This window comes from Psammomys obesus, unplaced genomic scaffold (genome assembly GCF_907164565.1).
Source record: "Psammomys obesus unplaced genomic scaffold, mPsaObe1.curated_primary_1811, whole genome shotgun sequence".
Taxonomy (NCBI): domain Eukaryota; kingdom Metazoa; phylum Chordata; class Mammalia; order Rodentia; family Muridae; genus Psammomys; species Psammomys obesus.
Genome location: NW_026594152.1, coordinates 685285 through 703821, shown reverse-complemented (window position 1 = coordinate 703821; position 18537 = coordinate 685285). Strand labels below are relative to the sequence as shown.

Sequence of the window (18537 nt, the reverse complement as noted above, 5' to 3'; positions counted from 1 at the left end):
TGCAACACGACGCTGAATTAGAGGGTCACAGAGGCTCACAGCAGCCTAAAGTGCTTCCTATTCTCCTGTGCGTCCCTCAGGCAAATCTGGGAAAAGGAAAAAGGATCTTAAATATTTTTACTGTGAAGAAATGAAAAATGGTTAAAGACAAAGATTAACCCTTATTTGGGCATAATTCCATGTATAGAAATATTCCACTTTGAAAAATCATAATTCATCTAGGCATGGTGGCTCACACCTCTAATTCCAGCACTCAGGGAGGCAGAGGCAGGCAGATCTTCCTGAGTTCAAGGCCAGCCTGGTCTACAAAGCAAGTCCAGGAGAGCCAAGGCTACACAGAGAAACCCTGTCTCAAAAACAAAAACAAAATTCTCAAATGCGTACAACCTTTATGTATCGGTTTAATAAAAAGAGGAGAAGTGAGCCAGCAGCTAAATTAGCCCCAGGACCAGTGTCTTCCCCCATGGCAAGGCCGTCAGAAGCTCGGGGCAGCAGCTCGGTTCTGAAGTGCTCTGACCCAGTGAGCTCCAGCTTCCCGTTTCCCTCTCTGCTTCCTCAGCCTTGGAAACCACAGCTCCGAAGTCCGTTTCTAGAAGCTCGATTCTGGGCGACTCCCATGAGTGTGTCTCTGCACCTCTGACTGGATTCTTTCACTTGGTGCAGTGTCTCCGAGGCCCAGCAACGTCAGAGCATGCATCAGAACAGGAGCGCAAACCTGTGTTCCCATGCACACCCGCCTTGTAGATCCCTCCAGCCAGTAGTGAGTGACAGGTCTGACTGCTATGCACGATGCCACTGTGGACACGGCTCTGAAACCTCTGTCCCCAGCGCTTCCCTGGGGAGGAACCCTTGGGTGTAACTGTGGGCAATTCCGCTCCGTGTACCGCCTTCCACTGTTGCTGCGTGCACGTCCTAGTGCCAGCAGTGCTGCAAAAGGCAGCAAATTCTTGACGACGTCTGTTGCTCCTGTTTTGAAATGACGTGCATTCTCAGAAGTATGATATGATGCCTCACTGGAGTCTGAAGTTGAATTTCTTTTATGGTTAGTGATGGTGAGCGTGTGTGTGTGTGTATGTGTGTGTGTGTGTGTGTGTGCATGTGTGTGTAAACATGATGTAGATACACCTATGAGTGAGTGTGTGTGAGTGTGTGTGTGTGTGTGTGTGTGCATGTGTGTGTAAACATGATGTAGATACACCTATGAGTGAGTGTGTGTGAGTGTGTGTGTGTGTGTGTGTGTGCATGTGTGTGTAAACATGATGTAGATACACCTATGAGTGAGTGTGTGTGAGTGTGTGTGTGTGTGTGTGTGTGTGTGTGTGTGTGTATGCTCACCTGTACATATACCTATTGAGACCAAAAGCCAACATCAGTTTTCTTCTTTTATTGCTCTCCACTTTACCTTTGGGGACAGGCTCTCTCACTGACCCGGAGCTTGTGGATTTGTCCAGACAGCCCAGCCACTCCCAATCCAGCACTGCGGATTCGACTTTTTATGTGGGTGCGGGGGTCTTGAATTTGGGTCCTCGTTCTTCACAGCAAGCACTTTACCCATGGGTTATTTCCTCAACCCTGGGAGTGTCTTTTTTATGTGCTCATTGGCCACTCATATCTTTCTTTGGCAACATAATCTACCGGGCCCTTTGTCTTCTGCCCCACCCAGCTTTGTCATTGTTGTTCGGGGGTTTTTGTTCGATTGTTTCAAATAGTGGCTTGGTCTGATCTATTTGGTGTCACATGGGTGTTTTGCCTGTATGCGCATCTGTGCACCATGTGCGTACCTGGTGCCTATGGAGGAGAGAGTCCCCTGGAGGTGACGGCAGTTGTGAGCCGCCGTGAGGGTGCTGGGACCTGAACTCTGCTCCCCTGGAAGAGCGGCCAGTGCTCCTAACCACTGAACCATCTCTCCAGCCCCTCCGCCCAGCTTTCCTGAGCTAAAGTTGACGATGATTGAGTGTTCCTGTACGGAATCTTAAACCTTCTTGCATTTTTACGATGCCACGTAGTTCGTTTCTTTCTAGCAGACACTCTTCTAGTAAAGCCTCCTGTCTGGAGATTTCTTGTTATGAGTGTTAATTTTCTCATTGAGTGGGTGACTCATCTATTCTCATCTGTCTCACGTAATGGGTCAACTGGCTAAACTTTGTCTTTATTTCTCACTGGAAGGTGGGCCTGCTTTGCTGTGGTTATTGCTGGCTGGGATGCCTGAGGCATGGCACCCTTCTGCTTGATTAACCTCAGATTTTACCATCCCTTTCAGTTCACTGGCCCCAACCCTGGCTCTTTTTCAAAACCGACAGGGGCAGGGCCCTGCTCGGCTGCACTGATTCCTACCCGTTCACCTGCAACACAGCCCTCCATGCTTTTCAGCATGGCAGTTGCAAAGCCTTACTTCCTGACCGTGCTCATTCTGCTGCTCCTGGTTGACAAGACAGCAGGTAACTCGGGTCTCTCTAAAGCTCTGGGGTCCCAAGCGTACCATTGGTGTCTCGGTGACCTCTGAAAAAGTCCCGTAGAATAAGCACATGACACAGGGTCAACTTTGTCAAGATCCCCATTAACTCTCTCTCAAGTCAAACTTAAGGTTGTTGCTGGCTTCTGTTCCTGACACAGCGGAGACTCAAAGTACGAAGGGCATCAGAAAGTGCTGTAGCTGGGATGGGAGCCTGAGCCGTGGTGTCAGTGTGGGAAGTTGGAGAAGGAATGATGAGTCTGGTGTGGGGTAGTGAGCTGGGGGTGGTGAGATGGACTGTAAGACCACAGAGAAAGAGGAGGATTGGAAAGGTGAATATGGCTGAGTGTCAGGCGGGCAGCTCTGGTGTCATTTGGAGAGTAAGTGGTAGTTGCTGCTGGATGAGCTGGGAGGAGTTCAGTGAAACTAGGAATTGGGATGGAGCGGGGTCTGGGGATTGACTCTGGGGTCTGGGGTTTGGGGTCTGGCGTTTGACTCTGTTGGGTTCATGCCGTGAATTAGGGTTGGGTGACTCTTCTTGTGCCTGTTTGCGTTAGGTTTTGTAAGTGAAACATGAGTGCTTATCAGAATGGGAAGAGTTTGATTGACATTACATGTCTGACTCTAGGAGGAATCTCACTGAGGCCAGGTACAGTTATCTGGACTTAGCCTAGGTTTGGGGGTGATTCTTAAGCTTCAGGAAATGCTGAATTAGTCAAGGCAAGGCTGCAATTGTTACTGACGTGGCGAGGTGAGGATTCACTTATTCGCCATTTCCAAGTGTTGCTAATTCCTTTGACTGCATGGGTTTTATGTCGACTTGCCATCACTTGCTATTTTTGTTTTTGTGCCTGTAGTTTTGAGATCAACACAAATAAACTGTTGCCAGGAACCAATATCAAGATTCTTTTCTCCTGTGTGTTCCTCTGGGACTCTTACAGTTTCAGTTCCTTGAGTAAATTGGCATAGGGTCCAATTTCATCCTTTATGGGTAGATATACAAAGTTTTCTCAACACCAGTCACTGAAGAAACTTGCCCTTTATGAATAACTGCTCAAGCTACAGAAATTATTTACATCACACAGTCTATTTTTAAAGTGGCTTAGAGGCCAGGCATGGAGGGGTGGCACAAACCTTTCATCCCTGCACCTGGGAGGCAGAGGAGTGCGTATCTCCGAGTCTGAGGCCAGCCTGGGCTATAGAGTAAAGATCTGGGACAGTCAGAGCAAAACCAAAATAAAACAAATAAAATGGCTTAGAGAAGATACCTGCCTAAGAAAGTTAATGGACAAAAATATTAAATAACTATTAAATGTTGGAGAAAAGCTTTGGTGATGGTAGAGAGTGGCCATGGTTTCATGGGCGTGTACGTATGTCTGAACTGAAAGTGTGTTATTAAATACATGCATCCCACGGTGGAACAATCAAGTGGTTCTAGAAATAAGTGGGAAGAAAATGTCTGCTATCATTTTCCAGCAAGTGGGGAGAAAATATCTACTATCATTTTCCAATTTTGAGGAAGATTTTAGAGTGAGGACTTGAAGTGTGATCAGGAGATGGGAATGGTCTCAAAGTGTGTCTTGTCAAGTTCTGGCACAAGCAGAGACACTGGGCACAACTTGGGCCTGGCGCTGTGGGAAAGGTGAGTGGTCTCCTTCATCCTGAGTACCAAATACCTGTGTCTAAAGTTGTCCTTCCCCCACCCTTGGCAGGTTTCTCCTTCCTGTCCTCCCCTTTCGCTTATTATTTCTCCTTCACATTCTCCTTCTGAGTCACTTTTTTCCTTCTTCTCTCCAGTTTACAGAAGGACCCTTGACTTCCTGGTCAGTAAAGCTAGTTGTGGAATGGTGGTAGAGGGCACAGACAGACTCGTGAGAAATAACACGAGAAGGCAGCACGCCATGCTTCAAAAGCTTCTCGTGACTTTATGACTGTCTCCAGGCAGGATTTGTGAGCAGGAGCTGTTCCTGACAACCCTTTCCACCAGGACAGTCAAAGTCATCTCTTCCTTTCATTGCCCCAAACATGCATATCAAATTGAACTATTTGATGCCAAGACTGTCTTTAAACTGATGTGTTCCCAGCACTGGGCTGAGGACTTTGCGTAGAGTAGATTTGAACAAATTTCTTTTTTTTCTTTTTTCTTTTTTTTTTTTTTTTTTTTGAGTGCACAAAGGAAAATGTGAATGACCTATGACCAGTATATGAGGCGAGGAAGAAGCTCAGGAGGCAGATGGGGACAGCCATGCATGGGCACACAGATGTTTGAGAAATGATGTGTCCCATTGATTTGGGGTCCAGATGGAGCTGTAAGAAAGGGATCAGAGTAGGGCTAGAGAGATGGCTCAGTGGTTAAGAGCATTTACTGCTCTTGTGGAGAGCCCAACTTCAATCCTCAGCACCCGTATTGGGTAGTTCATAACCACATGAAACTCTAGCCCCAGGTGATCACATGACTTTTTCTTCTAGACTCTGCTGGCATTTGCACACACCTTAAAAAATAAAATAAATTTTAAAAAGAAAGTGTCTGAGCACATCTTTTGCTTGTTTAACAAAGATTTCATTTTTATTTTTAGGGATACATGTATGTGCATACACACACGTGTGTAGGTGCCCACAGAGGCCAGGAGAGGGCAGCAGAATCTCTGAAGTTATAGCTACGGGCAACTGTGAGCCTCCTGACATCAGTGATGAGCACCAAACTCAAAGTCCCCTGCAGCTGCAGCCAGCCCAGTATCACTCCCTTTCTGGTTTATGACAATTTATTTCGCTCTTAAAAACAATTCAGCTGGCAGTGTCTGTGGTTGAACTTGAGGGGGCTTTTAGGGTTCAGCTCTCATTTCAGGCAGGAGCCCATGGCTGTTTGTCCAAGGCCCCAGCAAACTGCTCTTGCTCTGGCTTTAGCTAAGAGCATGCTAGATCAGCTACATTAGAGGGTTGTGAGTGAGTAATCCCCACGCTGTGAGACTTCACGAGCTTCCTTCACAAACAGAGCTGAGGTTTCCTGGCCTGGTGCACACCTCCCCTTTCCCATTTCTCACGTGGGGAGACTAGGGTTAGAGACACAACACTATACAGAGACTCAGAGGCAGTGCTGGGCCCCCAAGGCAGCTCATGAAGGGTGAGAGAGATGTCTAACGGTGACTTGAATGTGACACCAGCGGTGATATGGAGCAACTCCATGTTAGGAAACAGCAGGAGAGGCTGTGCATGTCTGTGAGTAAAGCTTTATTGCAAAAAACACTTACTTTTTGAGCTGCTGTGGGTTGAATCCTCTTGGGGTGGAGGAGAGGAAAGAGTAAAGACAAGACAGTTGTCTGATCTCTAGCCCTCAGTATCTACATCCCCAGCCATCCCTCTGTGACCTGGACCAGCAGGTCATTCTTCAGTGACAGGGTCCTAAGCAGGAGGGCCAGGAGATGAGAAGATAAAGAAGATAGGAAAGCTGGCCAGGAAATATTGCACAAGCAAGTTTATTAAGAAGCACAGTATCTTATGTACCATTTTCCGGGGTGGGGGTGGGGTGGCCCAAAGTCAGCAGAAAGCTAAATCAAGCAATGTTGGCAAAGAGACCATAGGATACCTCAGATACATCTGATAACCACAGCCTTTCAGTGAGGAAAGCTGGTTCCCAGGAACTGAAACAGCCCTCACCAAGTCTGCCCCTGAGCAAGGCCTCAGAGCTGACTTTCCTTTGATCCTTCCTTCAGGGTCTCTGAAAGTCTTAGGTTGCTCTGGCTTCCATCACCTCTAAGGCATGACAGAGATTTTGTGGCCTCTGACTTCTGGGAAACAGAAATTCTTGTCTTTCCATCTTGCTGGTAATTTCCTTTATGGTGCAGAACCTTTCAAAATGCTGTTTATTGCCCTTATTTATTGATGTGCGCGCTCCTGTGCATGCTCTTTCCAAGTCAGAGCACAACTTGCGGGAAAGTGCCTGGGGACCACTTTCTAACCATCGGGCTAGGTGACATGGCACCCAGTGTCTTCTCTAGACTTCCAAGGCACTTCACACACGCACCAGGGCCCAGAAGCTTCCAGATGCGAGCCCCTGAGCCGTTTTTCCTTATTATTTCCTCTTTGGTTCTCCGTCTTCAGTTCAACTTGTGAAGTTTTACCCCTTCTTGTTTAAAAAACAAAAAGCAACGCAGCACTCTTTTTTCTATGAAATAAATCACGTCATACCGCCATCATCTCTCTTTCCTCAGTGTTAACAATGAATTGACTTTATTCATTTATTGTGTGTGTGGAAGTGTGGACATATGACCCACCTCATGTGTGTGGAGGTCAGGGGGGAGCTTGCAAGAGTCTGTGGCTCTCAGGGACTGAAAACAGGCCATCAGGCTTGGTGGCAAGCACCTTTCCTCACTAAACCAGCTAGCTGGCCCATTTTTTACTTACCAACTGGAGACTTTGGGAGGTCCCGCATGAATGCCTGCCTGGGTGTAAAGTGAGAAAGAGATGGAAGGCTGGACAGGCCTCTGAATGCCAAGCTAGGCCTGCCAGACCGACTGCTGAAGGCCTCGTGGCCACATACATGAGGCAAAAGGATGCTGCCTGGGGAATCCTTGCAAAGGGAGGGAGCGTGACCTTCAGAGCAGTGAGCATGGGCTTGATGTCCCTGAGACCCGCAGACTCCTGCAAGCTGTCCTCTGACTTCCATACATGTGTGGCGGCTCACGTGCCCACCCCTACCCCCAAATTTCATACCGATGTGATCAAGAACAAGCAATGGAAATTTGGATCACACACAGACCACCTTGAGCCCCTGCATCTTCATTAAACGGTGGGGTGCTGTGGGAGTTCTCGGCTTCTGTAAAAACTCAGTCATGCTTTGTAAGCATGTTTTGATCCCGAGTGTGGGATACTGGGCTGCTTTAGTTTGTCCACAGCTAATGATTGCCTCATGCAGGGCACGATCCATGCCACCTGGAGTTAGTGGAATTCTGAGACTCTGGAAGCATATAAACACCAGAGCCCAGGGAGAGGAAGGTGCTTTTGGGGAGACGGGTGGAGAAAGAAGGCTTCTGGTTCTGCTGGGCTGCTAGATATTCTGACGACTGAGATTAATATTGTTCCCAAAGAACCCGACGACCCCAACCAGCTGGAACCAATTATAAAGAGGTCTACACCCTGTCTCCCCACTAACCTTCTTTCCTACCTCGGGTTGGGGTTTGGAAGGGTGGTAGAGGCATTAAGGAACCCCAAATAAATAGTTTTAAAAATAGCGCCTGGGGAGTGGGGGCAGGAGAGAGGCGCAGTAAGTTTTTGTGAGGGTTCTCCAAGGCACCACCTGAGAGATCCTGACACAAAGGAGGTGGCAGTGAATGCCTTCACTGTTTTCTTCCTCACGCCTCATCTGTCGTAAGAGCCAGCTGGCGAATAGTGCTCAGAAAGTGCCAACTGAGTGCCAGGAACTTTGGGGTTTCGGTCAAGGAGCCTGAACACGCCACTGGTTGAGTGGTCCACAGCTACCAAGCCCGGCTTCAGCCCCGTGCAGCACATGTGTGGAGGAGGGGCGGGCAGTGAGAACACCCGCATCCGCCCCACGCATGCGTGAGCCACACTAGCAGGACCCGTGTGTCTGTCACAGGGTGTGGCACACACCTGCCCTGGACCTGCTTCCTTGGGGGCAATGTACAGAGACGTGTGTGGAACATGCTTGTGCCTGCTTCATAGCATCAAGTCACGAACACCCACAGGTTCAAACATGTGTGTTTGCTTCTGAAACTCACATTGCTAGGGCACATAGAGCGTGTCAACTCGTGGTGGCAGTCCATGGACTCAGGGTATTAGGGAAAAATATCCACAACAATGATGCCATATAACTACTTATTAAATTACTTTAATAAGTAACTTACTTTCATTATTAATTTATATAATATTTATATAATTATATAATAAAATATTATTTCAGTACTTATTAAATCCTTGATGATTTTATGGACATCTCCTGTGTGTTAATTCTATCATCACAAAACCCTTAGGGACTTGGCCCTGTTATTTCTTCCCTTGTAAAGATGACACAGGGTCAGAGGGCTGAAGGAAGCCACATAAGCATGGATCTAGCACAGGACAGAGCCCCAGGCTGACTCCAGATGTTTTGACTCCGGGTCCTATGCTCAAAGGGACTGTTTCAGTTCAATCATGGTTTCTCACTGCTAGCATCACTGCTGCACAGAAACCAAGCTTGGCTATGTCTTTCCCAGGTGACCTGTTTGGATTCCGCAGTAGCAAGAGACAAGTACCTTGGATTCCATGTGAGCTTCACAGGGGGATATGCAGAAATGCCTGCCAGAAGTTCGAGATCCAACACTTAACCTGCCCAAAGAAGAGAAAGTGCTGCCTCAAATATCCTATGAAAATCACCAGTTTCTAACCCTGAGAAGAAGTCTGGCTTGCCTGTCACAAATGCTTCAAGCTACTGTCAACTTTGAATGTCACCAGTATCATCTTTTCTTGTAGTCATCGTTCCCACATGCTGTAATGCTCTCCTCATAAAAATGTGCTTCTTTTCATGCCTCTCTCTCTCTTTCTCTTTCTCTCTCTCAGTGTCCCTCACTGGTTGGGACAGGTTAGTCTGGGGGCTAGGTGGCCTTGTAGTATGGGAGAGGGAGGAAGGGAGAAAGGGAGGATTAGAGGGAGGGATGGAGGGAGGACACAAGGTGAACACCAGGTACTTCATGGGGTATAAAAGACGCTGAGAAAGGAGTGGCTTACTTTTATGTCTGTTTTACCTCATCTGAAGGCTGCAAAGGGCTCTAACAATCGGATTGAATCCAGATGATCCAGCAAATGTGTGGGAGGGGTCAGGAAATCCACAAGACCCAATCCAAGGAACAAAGCTGCCTTGGTTGTCTGACGCAATGTCCTTAAGAACCAGAACCAGATGGGCAGGCAAAGTTGAGGAAAGGAATGTGTTAAACAAATTGGAACTTTCTACCCAATGGGCCATTGGATGTGGGTCTTCCCTGAGCTGTCTTCCTGGTTAGAGGTGGAGAATCCATCTTTGAGCCAGAGATGAATATGCTTATGGTCCAGGTTACAAGACGACATTTGAACTCATGTTATAAAAAGGAGTCAGTACATATACATCGCAAACAGCTCAGGGAACACTGGAATGGTTTATTTGTCTGGGTTACCTCTCCCCAGGCGGTACCTTGGGAGGAATACAAGCCTTGAGGTGTACAAACCCAGCTGCACGGAGAGAGATGATAAGGGAGAAGAGTGGAGTTGGTGATAAAGAGGGAGGCGTTGACACTCAGAGACAAGGCTGACGACCTGGCCAGAGGGGCAAGGCTAAACACTAGAATGACTGACTACCTGGTTCCCGTCTCCTGTGATGTTCACTGGCTGGAGCTGAGATGGATGACAGGCCTCTAGGTTGTAAGCGACCGCCTTCTCAGATGGCTGCCTCTCCGAATAAATTGAAGACTCGAGTTCTGACTCTGATCCTCTCCTTTGCAGTGACAGGCACAGGCAGCTGCACTGTTCTGGTAACCGTGCTGTAGGGGTGGTGGTGAATATGTTAGAGAGGGATGATGCCCTGAAGCGAGGCGCTGGAATAGCATCTTCTCATCCCTGGAGACTAAGGGCTGTTCCTGGAGAATGTTCTCTTCCCAAACTGAAATTTACTTCCTGTCTTAGTTATTGATCTATTTCTGTGAAGAAACATCATGACCAAGGCAACTTTTAAAAGAGAGCTCTTAATTGGGAGCTTGCTTACGGTTTCAGAGGGCTGGTCCATGGCCATCATGGTGAGAAGCGTGATGGCAGGCAAGCAGGCAGGCATGGGTTTGGATCAGTAGCTGAGAGCTCATACCTGGTTTACAGATTGTAGGCAGAGAGAGAGATACAAAGAGAGAGAGGCAGAGAGGATAGGCAGGTGTGGGCTTTTGAAACCCCAAAGCCTGCCCCACAATGGCACACCTCCTATGATAAGACCACATTCCTAATCCTTCCTAAATATTCCATCAACTAGGTACCACACATTCAAACATATGAGCCTGTGGGGACCATTTTCATTCAAACTACCGCATTCCACTACTTGGCCTTTATAGGCTTGTAGCCATATCATAATGCAAAATTCATTCAGTCCAACTTCAAAAGTCCCCAGTCTTTCACGGTCTTACCCCTATAAAATCAAAAAGAAAATTACTTCCAACATGCAATGGTACTGAATATACATTACCATTCCAAAAGGAGGAATTGAGACACAAAGAGGAAAAACTGGAACAAAGCAAGATGAAAACCTGAAGGGCAGACTCCAAATCCTCTATGCTCAGTGTATGACCAGGGCTTATTATCAGCTTTGCTGACTATAATCTCTCTCTTTCTCTCCCTGTCCATTCCCTTCTCCCTTTCTTCCTCCTCTCTCCCTTCCAGGCTTCACCTTCACAGCTTCATGCACTGGCATCCCCAGGTCTCCTTGCACAGACTCCCTTGCCACATGCCTGGCCCCTGTTGCTCTCCTTCCCTGAGGAGGAAGATGCCACAACCCCTTTTCTTCTGCACCCTTCTTGACCCTAAAGCCAGAACCACATGGCCCAAAGCTGCCAAGTTCTTCTGCTGCTTGCTGGGGCTGGAGCCTGCCCCTCCAAGACTTAGATTTATATTATCTTTGACCTGCTGATGCAGGTCATACCTGATTTTAGTCCATAAGCTTTCCTTTTTACAAGTTGGAAGCTTCTCAGCGTGGGTTCTTGATCAGAAGTTACTCCATTTAGCATCAGCCTTCCCTTTAAGCTTTTATCTCCTTGGACACAGTACTGGGCTCCAACAATGCATTTCCTGGCGCTCTTTTTCCTCTCAAACTGTACATTTTGTGTTTCTCTTTGCCCAGCTAGCTCTTCTCCGTTGTAGCTCTGTATAAGAATGATCACTAATAATCTCAGGACACAGTCAATACTAGGCTGTTTTGAAAACTCCTTTGCCAACAAAATCAATCAAAAACTCCTGAATTTAGCCTCAGACAGATTTTTAGGACAAGGTCAGGAAACAGTCACGTTCTTTGCCAAGATATCACAAGAATGGCCTCTAGATCACTGCTAATGTTCTTTCCCTCTGAAACTTCTTGAGCCACGTCTCCACAGGCAGCATTGCTTTCAGCACCACCGTCCTCTTCACTCCTACCAGCATGACCCAATTACTACATTCAACTACTTTCCTAATCCAAAGCCCCAACCACCCAAAAAGCAGTGCGGTCAAGCCCATCCCAGCAACACACCAGGTGCCAACTTCTGACTTAGTTATTGTTCTCTTGCTGTGAAGAGACATCATGACCAAGGCAACTTCGAAAGTATTTAGTTGGAGGCTTGCTTATAGCTTCGTAGGGTTAGTCCATGATCATCATAATGAGCAGCATGATGTCAGGCAGGCAGGCATGGCGCCGGAACAAGAGCTGAAAGCTCACATCTGATCCACAAGTTGGAGGCAGAGAGAAGGAGGGAGAGGGAGGGGGGCTTTTGAAACCTCAAACCTTGCCCCTGATGACACACCTCCTCCAACAAGGCCACACCTCCTAATCTTTCCTAAACAGTCCACCAGCTAGTAACCGAGCAGTCAAACAAATGAGTCTGTAGGAACCAACTCATTCAAACCACCACACTTCCCATGTGGAGTCCAGCATGCTGGGAAATGCTCACTATGTGATTCAAACTCCTACGAACAATGTTTGATTTCTTCTCTTCCAACGGAAAGTTCTTGAACTAGTCTTTTCTCTAAGTTCTATATTCCCTGTCTCACACAAAGTGGAATCCAAATTTTATTGTTACTCCACAGACGGGTTTTGGTCACCAATGGTCACCTTGTTGACAAGTTTGCCATTCTTTACCATTTCTTTGCCTTTAGCCTGAACACTGTGATTGTTTTCTCTTTTATCCTCCTCAACTTCTGACTTCTGGGAGTTCTTTCTTAGTCATGTTTGTAATTTGATCTTTCATTTGCCTTATGATATTATCTCTCTCTCTCTCTCTCTCTCTCTCTTTCTTCCCATTTTCCTCTTCTTTTCCCCTCCACCTCCCTCTTCATAGTCTACCTGTATTGCTTATGAAAAGCACAAATGTTATAAATGAAAAGCACAGTTGAAGGCGATGGATCAAAACACAAGTACTAAATGACCAGTGTGCATGTGTTTTTCAGTCTTTCTAGCTTTCTGTCTTAGGGTTTCTGTTGCTGTGAAGAGACGTGTGTGTGTGTGTGTGTGTGTGTGTGTGTGTGTGTGTGTGTCCATTTTTTGAAACAGTTTAGCTCAGCCTGGCTTCAAATTCTGAATGTCCCTGCCTCGGCCAACTGACTTTTGATTATAGGTATGTACTACTCTACCTAGCTCTAAGATTGACTTTTATCTTGAATAGGGTTTAGGAACCTAATAGGAAAGTATAAGTTTATGTATAAGTTTATGTCTTTGAAATTCACTGACATTAAAAATTTGTCACATAGAAGGCAGGCACCTGGCAGAAGCCATGTTCCAAGGCTAAACAAAGAAAACTGGGGGTACAATGAAGAATTTTAAAAGAGAGAAATAAAAATATAATATTTGGAAGATATTATTAATCCTGGACTCAGCATGAAAGTTGAGCTGTATTCCTGTGCGTCCTATTATAGCAGTATTTAAAGACAAAAATATGGTTGTGGGATTCTCCATTTAAATCTCAGAGTCCAATTTCTCTGATGTCTTTGCATCTTAGACAAAGAAAATGACAGTCTGAAGGGTTTGTCCCTTCCATTTGTGCTCAGTAGCCACAAAGTCTCAGGCAGACTCTGTAAGTCATGGGCACTGACTTCCCACCCAGAGTCCCACCCACATTTTATATTCATGTATTCAACACAGAGAAAATGTTCAGGCTCCAGTGTCACACACTGAACTGCATTTCATTATATTTTCTTTGGTTTCTCTTCTACCTTGGGCTCAAAATGCTCCCAAGTGAGCCCCAGAGTCAGACCTGGCCTTTTCCTCATGGACATCCCAGCCGTGGACATCCACACTTTTTTCTATTGCTCTGTCAGGAAGCATGGAAACCATTCTCTTTCCAGCTCATCCGCAATCATCATGTCAAGGCTACCACGGGATCTGTTAGCTCCAACCTCCAAGCTGTGAGGAACTTTCTGGATCAGGCTATTTGAAGTGGGATGATCCACTGTAAATGAGGGTGGCACCTTCCAGTGGCAGCCCAGATAAAAGGGAGATGGGAGAAGAGAATGCTGCTTTTGCCAGTTTTCCTTTTCTTTCACTGGCAAGTTCATCACCCCGTTCATCTATGTTCATCTCCCCGTTCATCTATGTTCATCACCCCGTTCATCTATGTTCATCTCCCCGTTCATCTATGTTCATCTATGTTCATCACCCCGTTCATCTATGTTACCACTGTTGCATTCCTCTGCTGATATTTAAGCCAGTTTCTTCAGGCTTTCAACATAGGCTTTCTCCAGAAATCCTTCAGGCCTTCGGGTCCAGGCTGGGACTTCTGAGACATCCCTCCTTGTGGGCTGAGCAGCTGCCAGACTCTAGGGGCCCCTGCACTGTGAGATGGCTACTGTTAGACTACCCAGATGATGCCAGGTAAGCTGACCAATAAATTTTCTTTTAATATGTACTCATTCTATCAGTTCTGATCCTCAAGAGAACCTTGACTAACATAATTTCATTTCCTTTTACTTTCAGCCACATATTTTCTTGCACATTTTTATACTACCGAAAATTTGATATTGGCGAGGCCAAGCATCCTGGGGACACTGCTTGACAAAGTTCCAGTGCCCTGATATCCAATCGTTCTTAAGGCCTGCTTGGCAAAGTTCCAGTGCCTGGATGCCTTGGTTGACACCTTATCCCTCCCTTCCCTCCACCTTGGAGGATATTTCTTCTGTTTATGGCCTCTCTCCAAAGGCTAGAGTTGGAATAATGTAACAAAAGCTGGTGTTAATAAAAATAAAAATAAAAAAGAATGGTGGTTCCCTGGGGGAAAAAACAGCAATGCATAAAATCAGGTCTTCCATAGAACCTATTTAGATTTACTGTTAGATTGTTAATAAATTATATTAGTAAGCATGAAATAGAGGATCTGAGAGAAATTGTTAAAGAAGAACTTGGGAAAATTTGGAAGCAGACAAGCTGTAACTGAACCACTAGGCTTTCATGTTCAGCTTCAAACACAAAGAACCAGTATGGACAGGGAGAGATTTTGATCATGCTATTGTTGACAGACCTTGGTACTTTGAAGGCAAAGTAAACAGTCTTAGAAATCCTGGTGTTATTCTATCCTATACAGGATAGTAACAAAGATTGGAATCATGTTGAAACAAGGCTTTATGACAAAGGCACAGAGAAAAGCATTTTGGCTCACTTTTTGAGATCAGATCAGGATTTTTTCTAATATTATACCATATTAAGAATCCAAGAAAAGGATGATTATTTTATTTTATTTTATTTTATTTTATTTTATTATTTTTATTAATTACAGTTTATTAACTTTGTATCCCCCCTGTACCTCCCTCTCTTCTCTCCTCCCAATCTCACCCTCCCTCTTCCCCACCCGAGTCCTTCTCCCAATCCACTGATAAGGGAGGTCCTTCTCCCCATCCCTCTGATCCTAGTCTATCAAATCTCATCAGGAGTGGCTACTTGGCTGGAGTATCAGTTTCAGAAAAGACCCCTGTGCCCAGACTTTTTGGATCTGTTGCTGTCCTATGGAGCTCCTGTCCTCTCCAGGTCTTACTATCTCCACTTCTTTCATAAGATTCCCTGCACTCTGCCCAAAGTTTGGCTATAAGTCTCAGTGTCTGCCTCAATACCCTGCAGGGTAGAACCTTTAACAGGCCCTCTGTGGTAGGCTCCTGCCCTGTTCCTTGTTTTTTCCCTCCTCTGATGTCCATCCTCTTTGCCTTTCTGAATGGGGATTGAGCATCTTAGCCAGAGTCTTCCTTTCTGATTAGTTTCCTTAGGTGTACAGATTTTAGTATGTTTATCCTATATTATATGTCTAGTATCCACTTGTGAGTGAGTATATACCCTGTGTGTCTTTCTGCTTCTGGGATACCTCACTCAGGATGATCTGTTCCAGTTCCCACCATTTACATGCAAATTTCATGATGGTTTTATTTAAAATATAAAAAATAGATGAAAGAAAGGATCAACTGAGGGTCAGAAAGATTGAACTTTTGAGGGAAGATAAGTTTGATGTAACAGGGGTAACAGGGAGAAGGAACTAATTTTTAATATGTTAATTCTATACCAACTTGAAACAGAATCAAACTCAAATAGAGTCATCCTGTCTAGCATTTTTGTAACTGCAGGGCTTTATGACACCAATCTTAAGGAAGAAAACTTTGAGTTAAAAGAAAACTGATTTTATCATAATGTTAATTTTTAAGTTGTTATGAAATTTGCTGTTTGCTTGCTTTGTTTTTCTTGTACCTATATAACCAAGAAAGACTTAAAGCTATGTAACCAATAATTAAAGTTTCTGAGGAGATGATTTTGTGTATAAATAAAGCTTGTAAGAGACATGAGTTGTCAGGTCAAGCCACACAGAGATGAGCTTCCTCTGTGTCCCGTCTCTCATGAAAGGGAACTGAATGGCGTCCCGAGTCTGATCCTTCCTTCCCTCATCGCTCTTGCATCACCCTCCTTCAAGCCCTTGCCTCACCCAGGGCTGGACCCCGGCACAACATGTTGTATTATCAATGTTATAAAAACCTTTTTAGTCCCTGCATTGGAGATTATATGTTTAAACATGATAAATCCAGCCAGCACCACAGCATTGCAATAGGCCTTGAAACTGTCACTGGGTGTCAACAGAACAACATTTCTTACTTCAAAGAGAGTAAGAGTTTATTCATGCTAGATCAGAATTGATTGAGGTGATGTAGTGTTATGGAGTCCGCTTAAATCCAACATAACTCAAACACCATGTCGGTGCGGTGCAGATGACAAAAATTTATTGTAATCAAGCCACTACTGATCAACCCAGGCCACAGAACAGACTCAGGAGCTGAACTGCAGCAACAGGCCAGAATATCGGAGAATATTTAAGCTTGCAAACCACAAGCATCTGTACCAAGTTCTTGTTATATGTTCCCACCAATCAGGATAGGAGTTGGTTCCTAGGCTTGGGAACACAAACTTAGTTTAACCCTGGCAGCAAGATGGAGAGATTATCCTTGAGATGTCGGAACCCAGACAACTGTCTCCTTACAAATTGTCCCTGTGGTGGCTGGACTCAGACAACAGAAGCTGTTCGGATATTGGGAAGTCCCCAGCTCCCCTAGGACCTGGGACCTTGAACTTAGTCTCCCCCTGTGAGTAGATGGAGCCTGAAAACAAAATAGCAATGCTTAGGACAAGTTTCTTTTGCCTGTTCTCAACAGTAGAAATAAAAGAAGGAGCAGACAAACCTCTTCAGGATAGGTACCATCCTTTGGTCAAAACAATGAAGGACACCAGTCTCTCTGAGGGAGTGGAGACTGGTGTGTCCAGGTGCGAGGGGCTTGAGCTTTATAGAACACAAGTTTTAGGGAGGGAGCGTTAGCACCTGATGCGTTCTTTATGGCAGTGGATGTTTTCATCACTGCACTGGCTTTCTTGTCAGTCATGTGTTCTTGTCTTTATGCTGAGTCAGGAGTTTCTCAGCTTATCTGATGATCCTTGTTAACGCTTCGGGAACCTAAGATGAGAGATGATGGCCCAGATTCAACATGTTCCAGAATGGTAGCCCTTTCATGAAGGTGCGTGCGTGCGTGCGTGCGTGCGTGCATATGGGTGAGTACAGCGTTGCCTGCATGCAGGCAGAGGTCAGAGGAGGGTATCAGGTGTCCTGCGTTCTCACCCTCCACTTACTTCCCTTGAGACAGGTTCTCTCACTGGAGCTAGGCTGGCAGCCATCTTCCTCTCTCTGTCCTCTACGGAACTGTATGTGTGGCCATGCCTGCCTTTTTACACGGGCATGAACTCAGGTCCTCTCACTTTTGGAGCACTTTTATCCACAGAGACATCTCTCCTACTTCTCATGAAGGTTTTTGGCTTGGAACAAAAGGAATCCATAAATCAAGGGACTCTACAAATATGTTGGTGGGCACACGGTGGGGGAAAGCCACACCTGAGAGGACACCACGCTGTTAGTCTCGGCTGCTACCTTAGCATTGGGTTAGGTGTAAGGTACTGATCTGTTAGTGTCCTCCAGAGTTTTATCTGCTAGCCACAGGATGATGGGGGAACAACTAGCAAGGAAGCTAATGGAAGCCCAAGATAATTTTGCTCCAGCCTTGTAACATTCCAGCTCCCTACAACTGCTGTTTATAATTAGTCGGTTAGCCTTGTAGAATCTTTAACATATGTGTGGTCACCCCTCCCCTCCCCCCCACACCATCCCCATGCCTCTAAACTTCAGTTCACACACTTAAAACTGTTAAGTGGGTGGGTGGCACATGGGTTTAATCCGAGGACTTAGGAGGCTGAAGCAGGTGGATCTCTATGAATTCAAGAACAGCCTGGTTTACACGGTGAGCTCCAGGCCAGCCAGAGATGTTGGTGAAACAAAATAAAATTATGAAAGTGGTCAGGGTTACTATAGAGGATCTAAACAGTAGATCAGAAATATGATTCCAGGCATAATTGTCAAGAACAGAAGCTTATATGCTAATACTTAATGACATCTGTCTCGGTCACTTTTCTATTGATGTAAAGACACTATAACTAAGGCAGAATAAGGGCTTTATTGGGGACTTACAGTCTATGGTGGAGAGCATGGCAGCAGGCAGTCATGGTGCTGGCGCAGCGGCTGAAAGCTGACATTTTGGTCCATGGGTGTGGGCTTCTGAAACTCATAATCCTTCCCAAACAGTTCCATCAACTGATTGCCAAGTATTCAAACATGTAAACCTATGGAAGCCATTCTCATTCAAACCACCAAAACTTTTTACTTGTTTTTTAAATGATGAAAAAATATGTTTTGTTTTTAGATGTATTTTAGGCATATTCAAAAGATAGAACTTTCACGATACAAAGCTTAAAGGGTGTGTCACACTGAGTTGCTGTGTTGCTATGTAAGAGTTCATCTCTCAGTTATACTCCATGCTACATTCTTCTTTTT

At 45.6% G+C, this 18537-nt stretch overlaps 1 protein-coding gene across 1 annotated transcript; it reads left to right on the top strand.

The window, feature by feature from the left end:
- Window positions 1-2371: 2371 nt before the first annotated feature.
- Window positions 2372-8831, top strand: Defb116 (defensin beta 116). Its single transcript, XM_055617959.1, has 2 exons — window positions 2372-2438; window positions 8662-8831. The coding sequence occupies exons 1-2, from the start codon at window positions 2372-2374 to the stop codon at window positions 8829-8831; spliced, it is 237 nt and encodes a 78-aa protein (XP_055473934.1).
- The last annotated feature ends 9706 nt before the right edge of the window (window positions 8832-18537 follow it).